Source organism: Biomphalaria glabrata, chromosome 6 (assembly GCF_947242115.1).
Source record: "Biomphalaria glabrata chromosome 6, xgBioGlab47.1, whole genome shotgun sequence".
In the NCBI taxonomy this organism is placed as follows: Eukaryota; Metazoa; Mollusca; class Gastropoda; family Planorbidae; genus Biomphalaria; species Biomphalaria glabrata.
The window spans coordinates 15,544,825-15,565,164 of record NC_074716.1 but is presented as its reverse complement, the minus strand read 5'-3'; the positions used below and the strand labels follow the sequence as shown (position 1 = coordinate 15,565,164).

At 33.8% G+C, this 20,340-nt stretch overlaps 1 protein-coding gene across 1 annotated transcript; it reads left to right on the top strand.

Moving 5' to 3' along the window:
• Window positions 1-26: 26 nt before the first annotated feature.
• LOC106057616 (28S ribosomal protein S9, mitochondrial-like) lies at window positions 27-19,181 on the top strand. Its single transcript, XM_056032137.1, has 14 exons — window positions 27-158; window positions 11,619-11,751; window positions 12,249-12,352; window positions 13,656-13,718; window positions 13,816-13,846; window positions 13,953-14,032; window positions 14,152-14,240; window positions 14,428-14,503; window positions 15,081-15,206; window positions 15,304-15,346; window positions 15,884-15,989; window positions 18,500-18,669; window positions 18,893-18,971; window positions 19,055-19,181. The coding sequence occupies exons 1-14, from the start codon at window positions 60-62 to the stop codon at window positions 19,065-19,067; spliced, it is 1,212 nt and encodes a 403-aa protein (XP_055888112.1). The 5' UTR covers window positions 27-59; the 3' UTR covers window positions 19,068-19,181.
• Window positions 19,182-20,340: the final 1,159 nt, after the last annotated feature.

Genomic DNA, 20,340 nt, shown 5'->3' with positions numbered 1-20,340 from the left:
TATAATATATATAGGTCTGTGTATGTAGTGCTGACAAGGTAGATAACTCTAAAATAAACATGGCGTTATCTTCACCTCTACCAACATTTTTTTGCCGACCAAACAGACAATTATATTCAAGACTCTGTTTAACTATTTTTCCTGCACTAAATAGAAAAGTAAGATTCTAACTACTAGATCTAACTACTAACTGACTAACTCTAGGAGTGACAGTTACTGAGTTACACTTACTTTAGTACTTACACTTACATAGTTATGATGATAGTTTAAATACTAAAAATAGGTAGTAGGACTAGTCAGTCAGTAGTCAGTCACTAGGGCCTAGGCTGGCTAGGCCTAGGCCCTAGGCTAACTCACTGTCACACTGTGACTAACACTGAGAGACTGAGTGATGAGTAACAGGACAGAAGGCTCAAAAGTAAAGTAGCAATCATACATAAAACACAGAACCATAATCTTCAAATACAAAAACAAAATTTAATAAAATACTCTTAAAGACACAAAGATAAAGGCACATTCCTCGTCCCATATGCTAGGACAAATTTGTACAAATACTCCTTCTTCCCTAGTGCTATTAGAGCATGGAATGGGTTGCCTGAGCTAGCCAGGAAAACCAGTGACTTGGCAGAATTTAAGTCATTGGTTAATATGCATGACTAAATGCATGACGTAATCATCTTCTTTTTTGAAGTAACGTCTTTATTATATAAGATAAGATAAGATCTAGTGTAATCAAGAGACTAGTCTTCACTACGACACTAGTCATGACACTAATCTTCTTCTAAATCACTATCACTACGACTATAAGTATAGAAGTCACTAAAGACTAGTAAAGACTATCATTAACTGTCATTAACTCATTATCATTATGATTATTACTAGTATTACTATTACTACTATTAGTAGTATGAGACTTTTCATAGATCTATCAGCTATGAGTATGTGGTATGTCTTCTATGACAATGAGTGTGACTAGTCTAGACTAGAGCTCCAATCATCATAATCATATCAGTCTCTATTCATAGTCTAATGTCCTTGTCTAGTACTTTTAAAACTTAATTTATTAGACAGTAGATTAGATCTGGTAATAGTGACTCTAACAGTGGCGTAGCTAGGGTGGGGGGAGAATTTGAAGATCCCTGCAGGCCCCCACTTGAGGGGGGTCCCCAAATGAGTGTCAGAAATTTGTTTTTAAATTAATTAAATATTACATCACTGTCATGTAATCTTGCTTTTCACGTTGTTATATAAGTTAGTGACCCTGTTGCATGTATTTTAAAGAGTATTAACACTTTCCGTGCGGAGTTACTCTCAATTTCAAGGATTAGTGCTGACTAGTGCTGTGTTACTCTCAGGAAGTAACTTGGTATATAGGGTAGTTTATTTCATCATCCTTATCATTTAAGAAGAAACGTGTCAAGGAGACGTGTCAAGGATAAATATCACTATTCAGATGATTCATACAAAGTGTCACAGATTACATTATAGAATTGTGTGTACATTTCACATTTGAAAGAAATATAAGCCCTCGACATGAGCCTCAGGATTTACCCCTCAAATCTAGACACTTGACAGCACGTCAGGATTTACCCAAGGGACGTAATTATAATGTTTTAAATCTATTGGTTGATTTGAAATTAAACAAAGACATTTTTTAAAAGAGTTAGCGCCAGAGAATTGGCAGTATTAGAAAGTAAACGGGAGTCGATGAAAGAATTCCATAGTAGATAGTCACGTTTCTAAGAGCTCTGATTTAAAGCCTTTGTGATGTTATTTATACTTGTTGATCTGTAACTTGTACATAAGCTGTACTTACGTTTTATATTTAAATAAAGTTCCAGAGTTGTGTTTTTACAAAGAATCTTTTATTGTGATTCCTAGATCGTCATTTATTCAACTATTTTAATTCAAGTAAAATCCCCGGCATAACAACACATCGAGACATCTTGAATGTTGTTACATCTGGCACTCTCCGACATCCGGCACTCTCCGACATCTGGCACTCTCCGACTAATAAAAGTTTATGGACAACTTCTAACGAAATTTATTCAAGATCTAGGACCAATTTCTAAAACTCTTCAAAGGAACTTCATTCTTATTTAACGGAGGACAGAATTTCTGTGTTTAACAGGTCAGTTGGTTATCGATAATTCTTTTATAAAGATTTTCGTTAGAGTTACGTCTAACTCACGAAATCTATTATTATATGTAATTGGCAAAAGGAATAAGACCAATATACATAATAACTGGCAATATAAAAGACCAGTAAAGCAAATAACTGGCAATATAAAAGACCAGTAAATCAAATAACTGGCATTATAAAAAAGACCAGTAAATCAAATAACTGGCATCATAAAGAAGACCAGTAAATAATCATTTGTGCAGCACAAAGTAAACAGAAGACCAGATCTAACCAACTGTTAAACCAGTAAAAAGTACTCGGCTCAATAGATCTATATATTCAATCATACGACTCCAGTAACTACAAGTCTACTATCAAGAATTTATTAGCAAATTGAGGCTTCAAGAACTTTGTCACTAGATCTATATTATTATTATATCTGAGATAAAGCCAAAATCCAGATATTGAACTTTTTGCTCCAATACAAGAAACTAACAAAAAAATTAAATATGGCTTCCAGCTCTAGAACACAACGACTCCAGTAGTACTTCTACTGTAAAACAAAGTTATACTTCATAGCCAGCTACGGCATAACTAACATTGATTTGTTATATTCAAAACGTTACTATATTTCTACATTCCAAGTTGGTATATTTTTCAACATGTCTCCAAAGACAAGAACACAAAGATGGTTAGAATTATTTGACATAGCTAAAGAAAAACAAGTACCTAAACCAGATGAATGGGTTCATCGACAGGAAGAAAAAGAATATCAAACAAAGATACGTCAAGCAAAGGAACATTGTAACATGACTTTAACAACAGACATAATAGGTGAAGCCATAGCTTTAGCAGAAAAACTCAATATTCCTTCACATGAACGAGAAAGATGGTTTGATAATAAATTAGCTGAGATAGACAGAGAAGATGACAAAAGACGGCAAGAAGAACTAAAACGAGAATTATTAAAATTGAAAAATACCGAATTCAAAGCTGAACAAAAGAATGATGCAACATTAACAAGAATATACCAGAAAGCTCAATTAAGAAAGCGTACAGCATATCTCGAAGATGGATTTCTCAAGAAGATTATTTTCCGCAAGTACAATGTAATTGAACAAATATATGTACCACAGAAGTACAGACAACAAATAATCAAAGCCAAGCATGAATTTTATGACACCATACATATGAGTGTAACAAGTACTAAGAAGAGAATTGCCAAAGAATATTATTGGCCTAGCTTGACCAAAGATGTCAAGAAATACATTAATAATTGTTCACATTGTCAAAATGATTATTGTGAGAAGAAACAAACTCAAAAGAAAAGCAACATAACTAAAACAAAGAACAAAGAAGACTACAAAGCCAGAATTGACAATAATGAATCTATGCATCATGACTCAAGTAAATCTACAGGGACATCACTGCCTACTCCATGTCCATCCCTACCCACTACATGTCCATCCCTACCTGACAATACAAGCCCATCCCTACCAAGTACTTTCCCATCCCTAACCACTGATGATGACTTCATACATCAAGACTTGAACAAGACTGCATCTGCATCATTACCTATCAATACTATGGTATGCATTGAACATTTTTGCTACAATCAAGACAAGTCTCAAGAACCAGAAGCAGATACTTATATTCAATCAACTTTGGCTATACCAGACAAAAGAAAAACTATGCAACTTGACTCTACAACTCATACTAGTATTCCTCATTTGAAAGAATGTGAGTCAACTCAAGAAGCCATTACAACCATGAACATTGGAAGTCAAAGAATATTACATGAACACATGAAATCAAGATATTTTGCTCAAGGAGATCAAGTCAAATTACTGCTACCAGATTTCAGTAACAAACTGTTTTACAAATGGCAAGGTCCTTTCCACATCATCAGAAAGATTTCCAACCTGCTTTATGAAATCCACATCAACAAGTTTACCAGAGTATTTCATGTTCATATGTTTGAACATTACCATGAAACAGATAATGAAGACATCAAAGCAGAAGTTGAACATTTTACAAGCTTAGCAACTATTCCTGAGGAAGAAGAAACATCATCAACACCCATTCCTGAGATAGATGTTTCATTACCAACATCAAATAACATTGACATTCCCAAGGTCATCACTCTGGATGACATAGCACTACAGCAAGTGAAGGACACTAAAGTGTTTACAGACCATGCAGATTTCTTTACCAGTGTTTCTGAGACATTTCCAGTACTGCAATTTGAAAGCAACTCAGAGAGCAACAACATTGACAACACCAAGTTTCATCCTCCGTCCACTCAAAGGGCAACTTTTCTTCAGAAAGGAACAAATGAACTTCTTCAACATTGCTGTATTGACCGATTGAACTCAGACATGTTCAGTCATTGCTCTATTGAACATTCTAATGCAAAGCATTCTGCTACCATTGTTCTACAGCGTCAAAGTTCATCAACCAGAAAATTGAGTTTTGGTTTCGGACAGTTCTTATTTTCACCAAACTCAAACGCGGTTCAATCAGACATTATCTGTGAGATCATTATGACATGGAGACAACAGCTTCATAAACTGAAAGACCTTTTCTTCAAGTTTAGAAAACGCGTACACACATCCATGACGGCAACTCAGAAGGGTTCTGAACTTCACACTTACATTTTATATATGTACTATACCATATTTAGTGTCACTTGATCCATTATCATTCATACTCGTCAAGGAAGAACATTATCCAGTTATATCAAATTAATTAATTTGTTTACTAATTTTTCCACAGGTGTTCTATATCAGATGTTACATTTATTTCAGCACCAAGCAACCCACTGAGGAAGGTCACTCATTCAAGATACCTTGTTTATTATGTTTCAGCATCTTTGCATATGACATGCATCAGACATCTTAATTTTTAAATCTTGTGCATTTTATTTCAGGTATTTTATTTCAGGTCGAATATTATTGCATATATCCTATTATAATAGTACAGATACATGACATATAATTGGAATTCTTCATTGCTTCACACATATTGAGATTTATTTCACATTGAGTATTATTTTCTCAGAAGGTTGTCATGTATACATCATTTTTTCTATGTCAATTTTTCATATGCAATATATTTTTCCATGTACACATTTTCACAAATGAGTTATAATGTCATATTTTAATTTCATCATGAAGCTTCATAACTTATTCAATTCAAGTATTATGCTTTGTACAACTTTTGATATTGTTCATGACAAGCATTGTCTCATTTTCATAACCACTTGTATAGTGAAACAGGTGTTCAAAGTCATCAATAATTTTGTTCACTGCATTTACATTTTTTTTATTATCTCCAAGTTGACTTTATTTTTCAGACCATTGTCATATGTTACCTCAACCATTTTTCTACAATTTCATGTATGGTATTTTGAGTATATTTAAATATTTTTAATACATATGAGCATTTCTATTACCATACAAATGCTAAATGGAGGGGGGGGGTAATATGTCACAGATTACATTATAGAATTGTGTGTACATTTCACATTTGAAAGAAATATAAGCCCTCGACATGAGCCTCGGGATTTACCCCTCAAATCTAGACACTTGACAGCACGACAGGATTTACCCAAGGGACGTAATTATAATGTTTTAAATCTATTGGTTGATTTGAAATTAAACAAAGACATTTTTTAAAAGAGTTAGCGCCAGAGAATTGGCGGTATTAGAAAGTAAACGGGAGTCGATGAAAGAATTCCATATAAGATAGTCACGTTTCTAAGAGCTCTGATTTAAAGCCTTTGTGATGTTATTTATACTTGTTGATCTGTAACTTGTACATAAGCTGTACTTACGTTTTATATTTAAATAAAGTTCCAGAGTTGTGTTTTTACAAAGAATCTTTTATTGTGATTCCTAGATCGTCATTTATTCAACTATTTTAATTCAAGTAAAATCCCCGGCATAACAACACATTGAAACATCATAAAGTGTTGTTACACAAAGATACAGCAGTCGAAGAAGTGACATGTCTGTTCATGAGAGAAGTAGTGCTGAAGAAACTCCAGGGGAATACCTTTAACCACAGTCAGAGAAAACAACTGAAGTAAATGATACAGATGAGTCAAGTGATGGTCTTCCAAAATCACTTTATCCAGAAGCAACAACATTTCTAAACTGTGATAATCACTTTCTGAACCTGGCAGCTCTTCATTCTGCTGAGATAGATCCAGCAATTGTCACTTTTTTTTTGAACTGTATATGAATTGTTTTTAAATTTTCCAATTCACCCCAGAGATGGGCCAAACTAAAAGAAGCTGGAGCCGGGAGTTTAAAAAAGGAGAGTATTACAAGGTGGTCCACAAGAGAAGAAACTACGTCTGCAGTTTCCTTGCATCTTGACAAAATCAAGCTGTTGGAGAAACTTTCTGAATCAACAACTGAAAGGATGGACACTTGAAGCAGTGCACAGAATCATCTTTATGTAGTGGAAAATTATTAATTCTTTGCTTATCTGGAATTCTGGTCAAATCTCCTGTGCCCAATTAATATAGTTTAGAAGAAACTACAAACGTCTGCTACTGAAGAAAGTAAAACCCTTTCATGCTTTCTGCAAAATGATGAGAAACGGCCGAAACTGATGACCCAATCCATTGAAGACGCAAAAGAAGATAGTGAATGCTGTTGAGTTCCTGTAATCAAAATAACCAGAAGAAAAAAAAAAGACTTGATGGCGAGTCGAGTTCTGATGTAGGACTGTAATAGAACTGCAATTCAAATGCGTTGCGACAGAAGTGCTGGACAGTCTTCATATGGAGATGAAGGACAGATTCCAAAGGCTAGAAAACAATGTGGACACCTTTGGGTTTCTTCTTGAACCAAGAGACCTCTTGGGGTCCATGGATGATATATATATATATATATATGTTGGCCTCCTTCAGTCATAGAACGACTATGGTTCATCTCAGAGCACACTTCCTTATGTGGCTGTGGAGCCCTATTTTGGAGAGATACTCCCGTCCACAAATAGCGCAGGTTAAGCTGGCTTTTGCTTCGGAGGTAGAGGAGCTGGCCATTTTTCGGATTGTACATTTTTCTTCCTGAGCTGAGACCTATGTTCTTTCACTGTCCATAGCTTTATTGGTCATTGTCTCTCTCCATCTGGTGCGATCTAGAGCTATGTCTTCCCAATTGTCAGTATTGATGTTCACTGATTTGAGGTTCCATTTTATTACATCTATGTAACGGAGGTTGGAGCGACCGTTTTTTCTTGTGCCAGTCGTGAGTTGTCCATAGAGGATGACTTTCAGGATGCGTTTGTCCTCCATCCGGCGAACATGTCCAAGCCAGCACAAACGGCGTTATCTGAGGGCTGTAAAGATGCTGGGAATACCTGATCGCATAAGGATCTCAGTATTGCACACTTTTTCTTTCCATCTTTCAAGATCCTACGGAGACATCTCAAATGGAATGAGTTCAGTTTTCTCTCTTGCTTTGCGTAGGTGGTCCAAGATTCACTGCCATACAGCAGTGTACTCATAACGCATGCCTTGTAGACTTCCATTTTGGTCACCGTAGTTAGATTCTGGTTTTCCCAAACTCTTGGCCTGATGACTTGCTGATAAAAAAAATGTTACTTTTTCCTGTTTGATGAAATACAGGCAAATTGCTTGTTCAATGATGTCATTGATGCACAAGCACTTTTCATCTACAAAGCAGTGTCACAATCACTAATTGACATATTGAGGAACCTGGCTTTATATGGTAATGATGTAGGCTCAAACTTTGCAACCTCCATCCGAGTACTGCTAACTCAGGCCACTTCCATTGCGACATGTGAGAGATTATTCTCATAGCTCAAGTTCATCAAAAACTATTTCAGGAGCACAATGACACAAGAAAAGGCTTAGCATGGTTTTTATGTCAGTGGAGTCACAAATACTAGACAGTATCGATGTAGATGGTGTTATAGGTGCCTTAGCTGCACAGAAAGCATGGCGTGAAGCGATATGAATTGAGATGTGTCACTTGTGCATTATTTCGCCAATAAATTACAGTATTATTCATTAAAAGATTCTTAATGATTATTTCTTGTTAATGCTACTGATATACTGTACCAATTTGAATGTAGACATATTGTGAAGAAACAAGTCCTTTTACGTTTACAGTGCCTTTTAATTGTGGAACATTTTAACAAAGCATATATTCACGGCAACGTTATATACAGATACCCAACTTCACTAGCTGACTTCCTCTCTTCTTTCTTGTTTACACACTCGCCTCTTCCCCCAAGTCCCCTAACTCTTGATACCCAACTCTTGACCGTGTGTCATGGTTGACCACAGAGTAACTGTGTCACAACACATATATATATTAAGTACATTATCTCATGTCATGATGTCGAATGTCAAAATGCAAGGGGCCCCCAAACAGGTAATTCCCCCAGGCCTCCAAATCACTAGCTACGCCCCTGTTACCAATGAGGAAGTGCTTTGAAGAGCAGGGTGTTACTAGGACATTCACACTGTTATCAGCAGTAGATGCTGTGATGCGCACATGAAGTTTTCTTTCATGTTTGATAGTTGTGTTTTTATGTATAGGAAGTAGTTTGTATGGGGCGTGTTTGGTTGGCTGGCTGGCTTGGACTGTTTGTAGGTTGACTCCCACAAGAATTTCTGTATGTTGATCTAATAGAAGAGCCGCAGGTCTCCCACTTTTAAGGTATTCTGATGTATGCAAACGTGGCATGAAGCTCTTCAAAATTGACACCAACAATTGAGAAAATGATGCACTGGATTGATGGAGAGCAAGCAAGAAGGAAGGGTCCTGGATTGTATATATATATGGTGTGCAAACCAAAAGTGAAAATGCTACAGCGTCTGATGATTACAGATGCCCAACCTGTGACAGCAGTTATGTATCAAGGATTGGCCTTTGTAGTCACATGAGAAGATCATCATCTGAGACATAAAATGCCACAGATAGTTCAGTTCGGAAAATGTCACACTGGATAATAGGTCACAAATTTTATTGAATCAAGGGAACTTCACTGCAAAACATTAAAGTATTGTTAAGTATAAATCAAAACTGAGCAATAACTTCTATATTCTTGAAGGATTTAGTTGTAAGTGCAGAGTTATTCCCCTTAGATAATTTTTTTTTTTTTAATTTAAAAAAAATTTTTTGCTTGTTTTATTATTGGGCGTACAAAATATTGCGGTGTTGGACATATGCAAAAGTGGAACAGATTGTCTATTGGAGAAAATAATACCACCTTTTTTTTTACTGGCCTATTTTGAACTAAGTATCATTACATTGATAGAAATCATTGATTTCATTGTCTTGAATAGTGTTGATAATTTGAATATTACACATGTTGAAATAAAAATAAATTCAGGTCAACTTGTGATGGTTTCAGTCATATTTGGGACCTTGATTTTATTTTTAAGATCAAAGTGAATGAGCGTTGTTAAAACTATATGACAAAATGATGCACTCTTCAAATCTCTTCTTTTCAATCATTTGCTGTGATCAATTTGCTGTTACTGATACACTTATAATGCAATAAATCTTAGTTCTCACCCTGTAACTGATGTCAAACCATGGCCATCAAATCACTAAATATGTATCAGGTGTAGCTTACAATTCTGGTGGATCATTATTATTAGTGGACACATCCTCTCTTATGTTGTACATAATTCTTGTTACTGCAGTCAATTTCTTATTGAAGTCTTTCTCCCTGCTCCTAGCTAGTTCACTTGGTCCAATCTCTTCTGGGATATGGGGAAAGGAGGGGGGGAGGAAGTGCACATCAGCTTGATTTGATCTTACTTTGAGACTTCCCATCAGTTATAGTTATACTACTCTGCCATAACTATTATTAGTAGTAGAATATCTTAAAGAACCCACTTTTTAAAAGTTTCTAAGGATAAATTATTAAAGCCCTGAAAATTCGCAAATAAAATCTACTTTTTAAAATGTTTTTTGTTGTTTAAAAGCATTATTGATGGAGATCTAGATCTAAGTCTACCACTTTAACATCAGCTAGATAAGCTTGTACCCACAATTACTAACATTGTGAACAGTATTGTCTCTTGGAAGAATTTCAATCTGCATATAGGAAGTGCCGTAGCACAGAGACAGTAGTGGTCAGGATACTAATTGACTTACTTCACAATTCCGACATAGGCCACATATCAATTCTTTCCATGCTGGACTCGTCCGCAGCATTTGATACGCTAGACCATGAAATTATGATGGTCAGATTCTCTGCCACTTTTGGTTTAGCAGGAATCGTCCTAAAGTGGCTTGGATCCTACCTGACTGAACGCACCCAAAGTGTCGTTGTTAATAGGACAGAATCAACAAGCTTACTATTGAAGTATGGAGTACCCCAAGGATCAGTTCTAGGCCCAGTACTGTTTTCTATGTATACATATCCACTCAGCGGTGTCATACGGCCAACTGGCATCTTATGCCATTTCTTTGCCAATGACTCACAGTTATACGATTCCTCAGTACCCTCAGAGGTGTTGCATCTGGCAGAGAAAATCATTGGTACCATTGCAAGGGTGAGTGAGAACACAGATTCTCTTTTTATCACGAACTGCCAGGTTCCTTATGTCCATGTAGTGCAGAATCTTGGAGTTTTCTTCGACTCACACTATCTTTCAACCTTGTTTTTAATGATTTAACTGTATGGAATTAAGCTCTTGTAAAGGAGAGTAATCCTTGAAGGATTACGGGCGCAACATGGCCTAAATTGTGCCGATGTGCCAAAAACTCAAACCCACACATAAGTCAGCTCTTCAAGGGTATTTATCTGCAGCTGTGCAGATTAGGCCAGATCCGACCATATTTAACAATGGAGTCAACAAAAACGCTAGCTGTGGCATTCATACTCTCCCGCCTTGACTACTGCAACGCCATGCTAGCAGGTATACCCGATGACAAAATAGCCAATCTGCAACGTATTCAGAACAATGCCGCACGAATAGTCCTTAGAAAAACAAGATGAGATTCTGCTACTACGCTCTTGCGCACGCTCCATTGGCTTCCCTTGAAAGTGAGAATCGATTACAAGGTCGCCACACTTTGGAGCTTATAACAATGAGATGCCCTTGTACCTTAGTGAACTGATTACTCCATATTACTCCCCAGAGAGCCCTGTGCTCAATGGACTCAACGCTTTTAGTGGTGCCATGTTTCTCCCTCAAAAGCTACGGTCTGCAGGCTTTTTCAGTTTACGGACCAAAGGTTTGGAACTCACTCCCCATTGATCTCAGACAGACAACATGCTACACCACTTTTAAGAAAAACATTAAGACCTATCTGTTAAAAACATTTTTAGATTAATTGTCATTTTAGCTGTCGTGTTTGTGTTTGTAATGTTATTACAGCGCCTTGAGCCTACATTTTGTTTGTTAACAGTGCTTTATAAATAAAATTATTATATTATTATTAATAATTATTATATATTATGTTTATTTGATCATTCTATGCATTACACTTTTCAGGTTACAACAATTAGTAGTGACTTAGTAAATGGAGGAAATCAATCAGTTACTAAATCAGACAACCAACCATCAGCTAAAGCAATAACAATAAGTCGTTCTATGAAAGCTTATATGGAAAAAGTGAAAAAACATGGTGAATATGTTTTTTATATTTTTGTAGACACATCAATAAAACCTGCAGAAGAACAATGATAGTAGTATGGATAGGTTCAAAATAGAATTTTTGTTGCTATTATTACAAAGCTCCTTATCTTAAACATGTATAGCCTTTGCACAATTAGGCTTCTAAATAAGCAAACCACATTTTTGTAGAGAGAAATTTCATTCATTGTCTTAAAGAATTACTTTGTAAGATTCACATTACAAGCTGCGTGAAATTTAAGATAAAACTTTGTCCACTGTGATATCTTATTATGATTATTGGAATCTTATTAAATTAAAGAAAGTTAAATATATATGAACAAAAGTGACCGGAATTAGCTTTATCTTCTAGATGTAATCTAACCTTGTGTGGTTATTCCCCATTTATCTTTTTAAAGATTTTCCTTAAGCAAGTTATAATAGCCTTCTCAGCATTGTATTATTGAGTACTTTTAAAAGTTAATGTCATTACTTTATTATTTTTTACAGATGAACTTATGAAAACAGAAGTAGCAGACTATGAAATTGGTAAGCGACATCTAGCAAACATCATGGGAGCAGATCCAGACACTTTTACTCAAGAGGATGTTGATGTAATGATATACAATTAGTCTAGTATAAGAGTTGTTTAGTCTTTCAAATAATTTTTTTTTGCTTAAAATTTTAGTTCTGAAATTCATTTTCTAGTGTATTTTTTTTATTCAGTACGCTAATGAATACTTGTGTTTTGCAGCAATATTTTAAAGTGAACCATTTTTTAAAATAAGCCAATATCTTTTATATCTCATTGCAACACTAATAGGATACATAATGTATTTTATATAACTTTCTAAGTATGTGAAAAAGTCTAAATAAGCTACAATAACCTGGTGCCATTGTCCTGATGGTTTCTACTATGCACAGTTCATACCAAATGTTGACAACCGATGCCCAGATTGTGTAGGAAGAGAAAACCATATCTGTTTTGAGACCTGCCAAAGTCTGATATGACAGGTCTTGGAAGCCACTTGTTTGTTTCCATACATGCAACTTCAGTGATGATTTTAGCCTCTGAATTCCTCGTTCAAATGCCTAAATGGGAGATAAATTTATGTCCAATTTTGAGAACCTTGTAAATGCTCTAGCAGACATCTTTGTGTAAAAGTTGTTAACAAAAGCATGAAATATTAAGATAAATATATTCTGAAAAGAAGCTTTAACCCCCCCCCCCCCCCCCCCAAAGGAATTGAGCATTTAAGATAATTTAAAATCTCTTATCTTGTCTCAAAGGGAAAAACATTTATTATTAGACCTTTATTATCATAAGTCACTTAGTAACTTTATTTAATAGTAAATTCATACCAGACTTCTTAACATTTTATTTATTAACCGAATAGCTCCTATATCCATTTTAAAAAATCCTCTTTTAAACCCTAAAGCAAAGAAAGGTAACTCTGAATAAAAAAAATATCTTAAAAAATAAAACTATTAAAAAAAAATATATAAGTTTAATAATTTATACTAATAAATAAATGAACAACTTTATAAAATAGATTGCTATGTCTAGTTAAAAAAATATATAATTTAATATAAAAAAGCTTAAAAATTCTCACTTGCCTGGTGGGCTTATACACTGGGTCTCTGGGCCTGTTCATTCTAAAAATTCTTTAAAAAAAAAAAAAAAATGAGATACACATCTTCTACTCACTAAAAAAGAGTCTCCATGCTCTCATTCTTGTTCTAAATGAGATGTGATGAGCTCTTCTTACAGGAAAGTTTAAAAAATAATAATTGTGTCACAATGTTCCAGCCTCTGTTAGGCATATAATGTAAAAATGTTCTGTACTGCCATAGGAGCTAATGGGTTAAATAAATGTTTTGTCATTTCTTAACACTGCATTTTATTTTTATTGTTAGAGAGCTATAGAATATCTGCTGCCCAATGGATTATTTGATAAAAAAGCTCGCCCAATGCTTAAAGTAAGTTTTCATATTCAATCATAGTTTCTTGTTAATAAAAAAAATTGCAAGTAATAACTATTAAAAACAAATGAATTTCATTCTAATATCCTTGCAGAATCCATATGAAATTTATCCAAAAAGAAAAGGTAAGATCTTACATATTTTGTTTTTTATATATTTTCCTTTGGGGGGTCGGGGGGAGTAAATTTATTTGTTCAAAAATATTATTACTCACTCATATTCTTTTTTCAGCTGCGGAGTTTACTTTTGAAGGACGACCATTCCACTGGCTTTATTTCACAACATCACCTAACTACTATAATATACTTTATGTAAGTAATAATTGTTTGATTTGTTTCTCTAAATGTTTTTATATCTTATGAATCCACTTACGAAGGAAGCATAAGCTCTTGAATAATCAGTTGTGTTTTTTTTTTTTTTCATTTATTAGGATATTACATGGAAGCTGGAAGGCTTGAAAACTCTAGAAGACCAACTCTACAATGCAAAAAAAGATATTAGTTCCGAAAGCAAACCATTGTAAGATCTTACCACTTGAAAAATAATTGTAATATATACATTTAAAATCTCCTCTTCACCATAAACCAAGAGATACTTTATTTCACATTGGTTAATCCACTTATAGATTTTCCTGTAGTTTTGAAAGACAAATAAAACTTTGAAGGTACGATGTTTGATTTTATATTCCACAATTTTTTTTATGCAGAAATATTGCTAGTAGTGAATGGATCACCTTTGACCAACTCAAAAATAAAGTTTTGGAAAAAATACAAGAAAAAGATGTAAGTTGTTGGGAACGTTTTCTGAATCCACAGATGTTAGACACTTTTGTTGCTTATCATGATGACAATAATAGCTTCATAATTAATACTCTTTATCCAAGCTAATATTTAGTCCAGTTGATATAGCTAACCCAAATGAAATAAAGGTTAATAAGTAGATTCTATAATTTATAATAAATTAGTTATAAAAAGAGCTGGCAAAAAATGTTTTAAAATATGCAATTTCAACAATTGGGGTGCCCTTACTGTGTTTTGTTCACTGGTACAAATTTGGAAGAAAATATAAACAGAGTCAACAAAATAGTTTTTGTGTGTACATGTAAGATGTAATATTATATATTTTAATATATATATAAATAAATGTTTATCTTATTGTTATAAAGATATTTAAGTGTACATTATCATGAGCTCTTTAACTGTACACTTTTATTTTAAACTAGCTTTACAGGAATCAATTAAAAAAGAAATTTGTGTCTTATAAATATTTTACTAGAAGTTAAAATCTGTGAAATCTGTTCAGTATCAGCTTAGATATATTTTACTAGATAGATGTTTAAAATCTATGAAATCTGTTCAGTATCAGCATTTTATTGTGATGATGGAGAGACTGGCATCACATCCTCTGGCTTCCAAAGAGGAAGAATTCATAATGCAGTACAGAAACAAGCTACATCTGGCCTCTGCTGCCTTGATAGCTCCTCCTGTGAGTGTTGTTCCACTTTTTATCTGCAGGATTAAAAGAAACTATATCAACATAGTAGATTTATAGAATGTTTATTTGCATCCTTTTTTTTTAACAGGTAGAGACTGACGCAGATGGTAGAAGTTTTTCTTGGGCTGAAGGTAATTTTTTTTTTTTTAAATAAAAAGAACAACCTTTGATAGTGTCACTGTCACAAGTAAGGATTTGTTAAGTCCTAATTGCTAGATGCAGTTTTAGAGTAGTTTTAGTTTTGAAAATCAATCTGACTTGCACATGGTTTTAACCTCAAGATTGTTTTTTTAATCTACACCCTTATAGAAGTACAAGTGACAACTTCTATATAGGATGAGCATTTTTGGGAAGAGTTTATTCTATAATGATGAAGGGACTTATACCATTTTTTTTTTCATTCTGTGGGTTATAGCCTTAATAACATACTGATTCTATTAAGTTTTTGTTTTTTAAACTATGTTATTGCATTATTAAAATAATTGTAGTCTTAAAACTATCTTTTCTGATGCCAATCTTTTCTGATGTAATTGTTAACATGTTCTATGTATGCTTTCTAAAATGTAAATAGATTTCTTACGTTGTAAGTGTCTTATAGTTGAAGTCCTAATTAATTGTCTGAATTTTATTTGATGAAACCAACTTTGATAATACTCTCTACAATACAGGGAGAAGAAAAGATTCTTGGGCTCAAGTTAAAGTTTACAAGCCTGGTACTGGTCAAGTCACCATCAATGAGAAAGATCTAAGCTATTTTTCCAATTTGTTATATAGGTGAAGGCTTGTATTGAATTTTTTTTTATTGGGACTATCTTATTGAATATATCAATACAATTTCAAAATATTTCATCAAGAGATATGGACAGTCCTAAACACATAAGTTTCCAAGTAGGAAGGAAAGATTTGATGTACTAGTTTGTAAAAAAAAAGTCAACCCTTATCTTCTTATCTTATATGATACAGACGTTACTTCAAAAAAGAAGATGATTACATCCTTATGCGTCATGCATTTAGTCATGCATATTAACCAATGACCTAAATTCTGCCAAGTCACTGGTCTTCCTAGCAAGCTCAGGCAACCCATTCCATGCTCTAATAGCGCTAGGGAAGAAAGAGCATTTGTACATATTTGTCTTAGCTTATGGAACGATGAATGTGCCTTTATCTTTGTGTCTTTCTGAGTATTTTATTAAATTTTGTTTTTGTATTTGAAGATTATGGTTCAGTGTTTTATGTATAATTGCTACTTTACTTCGAATTCTTCTATCCTGAAGGCTTTCTAAATTTAGTGATTTTACTAAAGGTGTTACTCTAGTCAAATATGAATATTATTCGTTTGTTATGAATCTCACTGCTCTATTTTGTGTCTGTTCCAGTTTCTTAATGTTTTCTTGAGTTGAGGTGTCCCAAACAGAGGATGCATATTCTATTATTGGCCTAACCAAGGTTAAATAACATTTTAGTTTTATGTTCTTATTTGATTTATAGAAATTTCTTTTAATAAACCCTAATGCTTTGTTTGATTGTTTAAAATAGTTTCATCAATATGGGGATTCCATGACAGTTTTTCATTTATTATAACACCAAAGTATTTTGCATTTTTAGTCTGTGTTACTGGTTTACCATGAATAAGATAAGTGGAATTAATTTGTTTAGTTTTTTTGTTACTCTTAATAACTGACATTTTTCTAGGTAGAAAGACATGCTCCAATTTGATTCACATTTCTGTAATTCATCTAATTCTCTTTGTAAAATTTCTGTTGTTTTTATTGTTCTATATATCATGCAATCGACTGCAAATAATCTGACTTTTGTTCCCGAAGTAATGTAATTTGGTAAATCATTTATGTAAATTAAAAATAATAGTAGACCTAAGACTGTTCCTTGAGGTACACCTGAGTTTACTGTTATTGGTGTTGATTTAGAGTCATTTATTATTACATTTTTGTTCTCTCCCTATCAGAAAATCTTTAATCCACTGATGCAGTGGACCATTAATGCCGAAATATTTTAATTTTTTAAGCAAACTATGGTGGTGAACTTTGTATAGTAAATTACTATTAGTTATTATTAGTAGTCTAGTATTAGTACGTATATACTATTATTATTCAGTAGTGGGACAAAGTAGTCCTAAACTGAAAGTTGTTCATTTAAATTAATTAGTGGAAATAGTTCTGAAATAAGTTATATCTATTTATAAGTTAAATAGCTTTTTAAGGAATTAGGTTTGATTTTAATACAAGAAAACAAAAAATGTAACTCATCTTTGATAACTGTAAACACAAACCCTTCAAGTCTTACAGAGCGCCACTTCCAGTGGAGCTGCATTCAGAGTTTGTTGCTTTCTTTAACATGAAAGAATGCTGAGAAAAAAATTCTTGTCTGCTCATAATAAGCATTATGAGCTTATTAAAAGAACAAAGAAGTGAAAATACAAATGTTTAATGTGAAGATTGGGTAGCAGACAGCGATGCAAAGAAAGCCTTATATCAGAAAATAAGCCACATATAACATTTACAGACCTGAGCCAGATTTTCTATCATCATACTGGCAGAGTAGAGAGTGTTGTTCTCAGACACACATATTGAACGCAAGACGAGCCTCCACTTTGTATTGGCTGAACCTTATTGTGGGGCATGTCCTCTTTTTTTCTGTCATGAATTCTATTTTATTTAAATACAAAGACTTTTTGATAAATTCCATTAATATTATTATTATTATAGCTTTTATATAGCGCTACTTTCATGCTAATAGCATGCTCAGAGCTCTTTTGGTCCAATCTCATTTGTGGACCAGTGGGGGGGGGGGGGGGGAGGGGGTATCTAGGAGTTGGTTTTCTGTGCTGCCTTTAGGTGCTCAGTTAACACAACTCTGCCCGAGTCGGGTGTCGAACCTCGAGCTCCCTTCTAGGTTGCCAAGCCTACCAAGTTCAAGCGCACTTGGCCTGTCGACCACGCTTGCCACTTATAATAATAATTTTATTAATAAATCAAAATGAGTCTATGTCAAAGTTTGATACACATTTGTTTTTTCATCCTCACTATAATCACTGAATATTTCTATTGCAATTATTGATTAAGGTGTTGGGGGATCTAGTGTAAATTATAGCCTACTAGTGCCCATGTAGCATAAACTATCATGACAACATGGTACAAACTAACATGGTGTTACTCTTGGTTGTTTTTCTTAATCTTTGGGGGATTTATTTTTTAAAGTTATTGCTTGTAACAATTTAGATGTCAAAATCATTGAACATTTTTATAAGGTCATGCTTTTCTTCACAGGGAGACCCTGTTATTTCCACTAAGTGTAACCGGACTGCTTGGTCAGGTGGATATAGTAGCAGATGCTAAGTATGGTGGTCCCACTGGTCAGGCCGGGGCTATTAGGTTTGCTCTGTCACAAGCCTTGTGTGCTTTTGTATCTGATGATATCAAAGAACAGTTGCGTCTTTGTGAGTAGACTTTGACCGTAATTCTTTATTATGGTTTTACTCAAGTTAACAAATCAATTAAATTAGTACTACTTCTTGTATGAAGTTTTAAAAAAATAGTCACAATTAAAATTATTTAGGTGTACTAGATTCAGTAAGAAAAAGTTAGGTAAGGCTTGTTAAATAGCTTTATGGCTTTAATGCTAACTAAAAGACCTAAATGACATATTTATTTTGAATATAGCCGGTATGTTAACCAGAGATCCTAGAAAAAGAGAAAGAAAGAAACCAGGTCAAGAGGGAGCCAGAAAAAAATTCACATGGTTGGTGGTTTTTAACTTTCATTTTATATCCTTTTTTTTTTTGTCATTGACTTCCTCTTTAACCATATCGTTTTATTCAACAGGAAAAAGAGATAAGTTTTTATTTCAAGCAACTTTCACAAGGCAGTTACAGAAATGTCACCTTTTTTGTATAAATTTTTTGTTTTTTATAATGCCATTAAAGATTTATTGATGCTTGATCAATTCAAATATCATGTTTTGTTGATTATAAAAGATAACACAAGATAATATATCTTTACAAATTTTAGATTAATGAGACATATTTTTCTTACACAAGCACAGAGAGAATTCTAACTACAGTGTACACTCCACTAGCTTAGCTGGTATCTCACACAGAGAATTCTAACTGCAGTGTACACTCTACTAGCTGGTATCTCACACAGAATTCTAACTGCAGTGTACATTCCACTAGCTGGTATCTCACACACAGAGAATTCTAACTGCAGCATACACTCCACTAGCTGGTATCTCACACACAGACAATTCTAACTGCAGTGTGTCACTAACTGGTATCTCACACACAGAGAATTCTAACTGCAGTGTACACCCCACTAGCTGGTATCTCACACACAGAGAACATAAGGCATGTTATGTTTGACTGAATCCCTAAATGCTCTCTACAATCAGTATCAAGATAAAGTGAGAAATAACCTAGTGAAGCTAAGATCTCAACATGTTGAAGCATTCAATTACTTCCTTAACATTTTGCTGAAATCGCCAAGTCATCAATCCAACAAATATTTGTACGAGTTGTCCTCATAACAAACTAGAAATTGATATTTAAAATAATATACTTGTAGTTTGTACCAATCAGGTCTACTGAGTTGGTTTCTTTGAAATCTATATAACATTTGAAACAATAATAAGATTCGCATTTTATGATGAAAATAATTACTCATCAATTGAAATTTTTAATACTAATTCATTTTTAAATCAAATTGCAATTAATTAGGGAAGGACCCTCTTGAGTCACTTGAAATGTAAGTGGGTGAAAGCAATGACCATCACCACTGACACTTATATGGACGAAAAACAAGTACAATTTTAAATAACAGGAGTATAAATAGAGGAGTAGTTCATGTTATTACTCTTACATGTTTGCTGAAGGATAATATATATATGGCTCAAGAAAAGCATTAGTATTTAGTTTGTTTAAGACAATTTTTTTTTCTCAAGTACTGATTTTACTAGTACCATTGACAGAATTGGGAAATACCTGTAGTCTATAATGTGTTTTATTTATTTTTTAAATCAGTTTATAACAATGAAATAACATGAAAATACAAACAAAACAAATAGCCTTCCAGTTGTCTTCCACATTGTTGAAATTCCTTTAATTCTTTTGAGA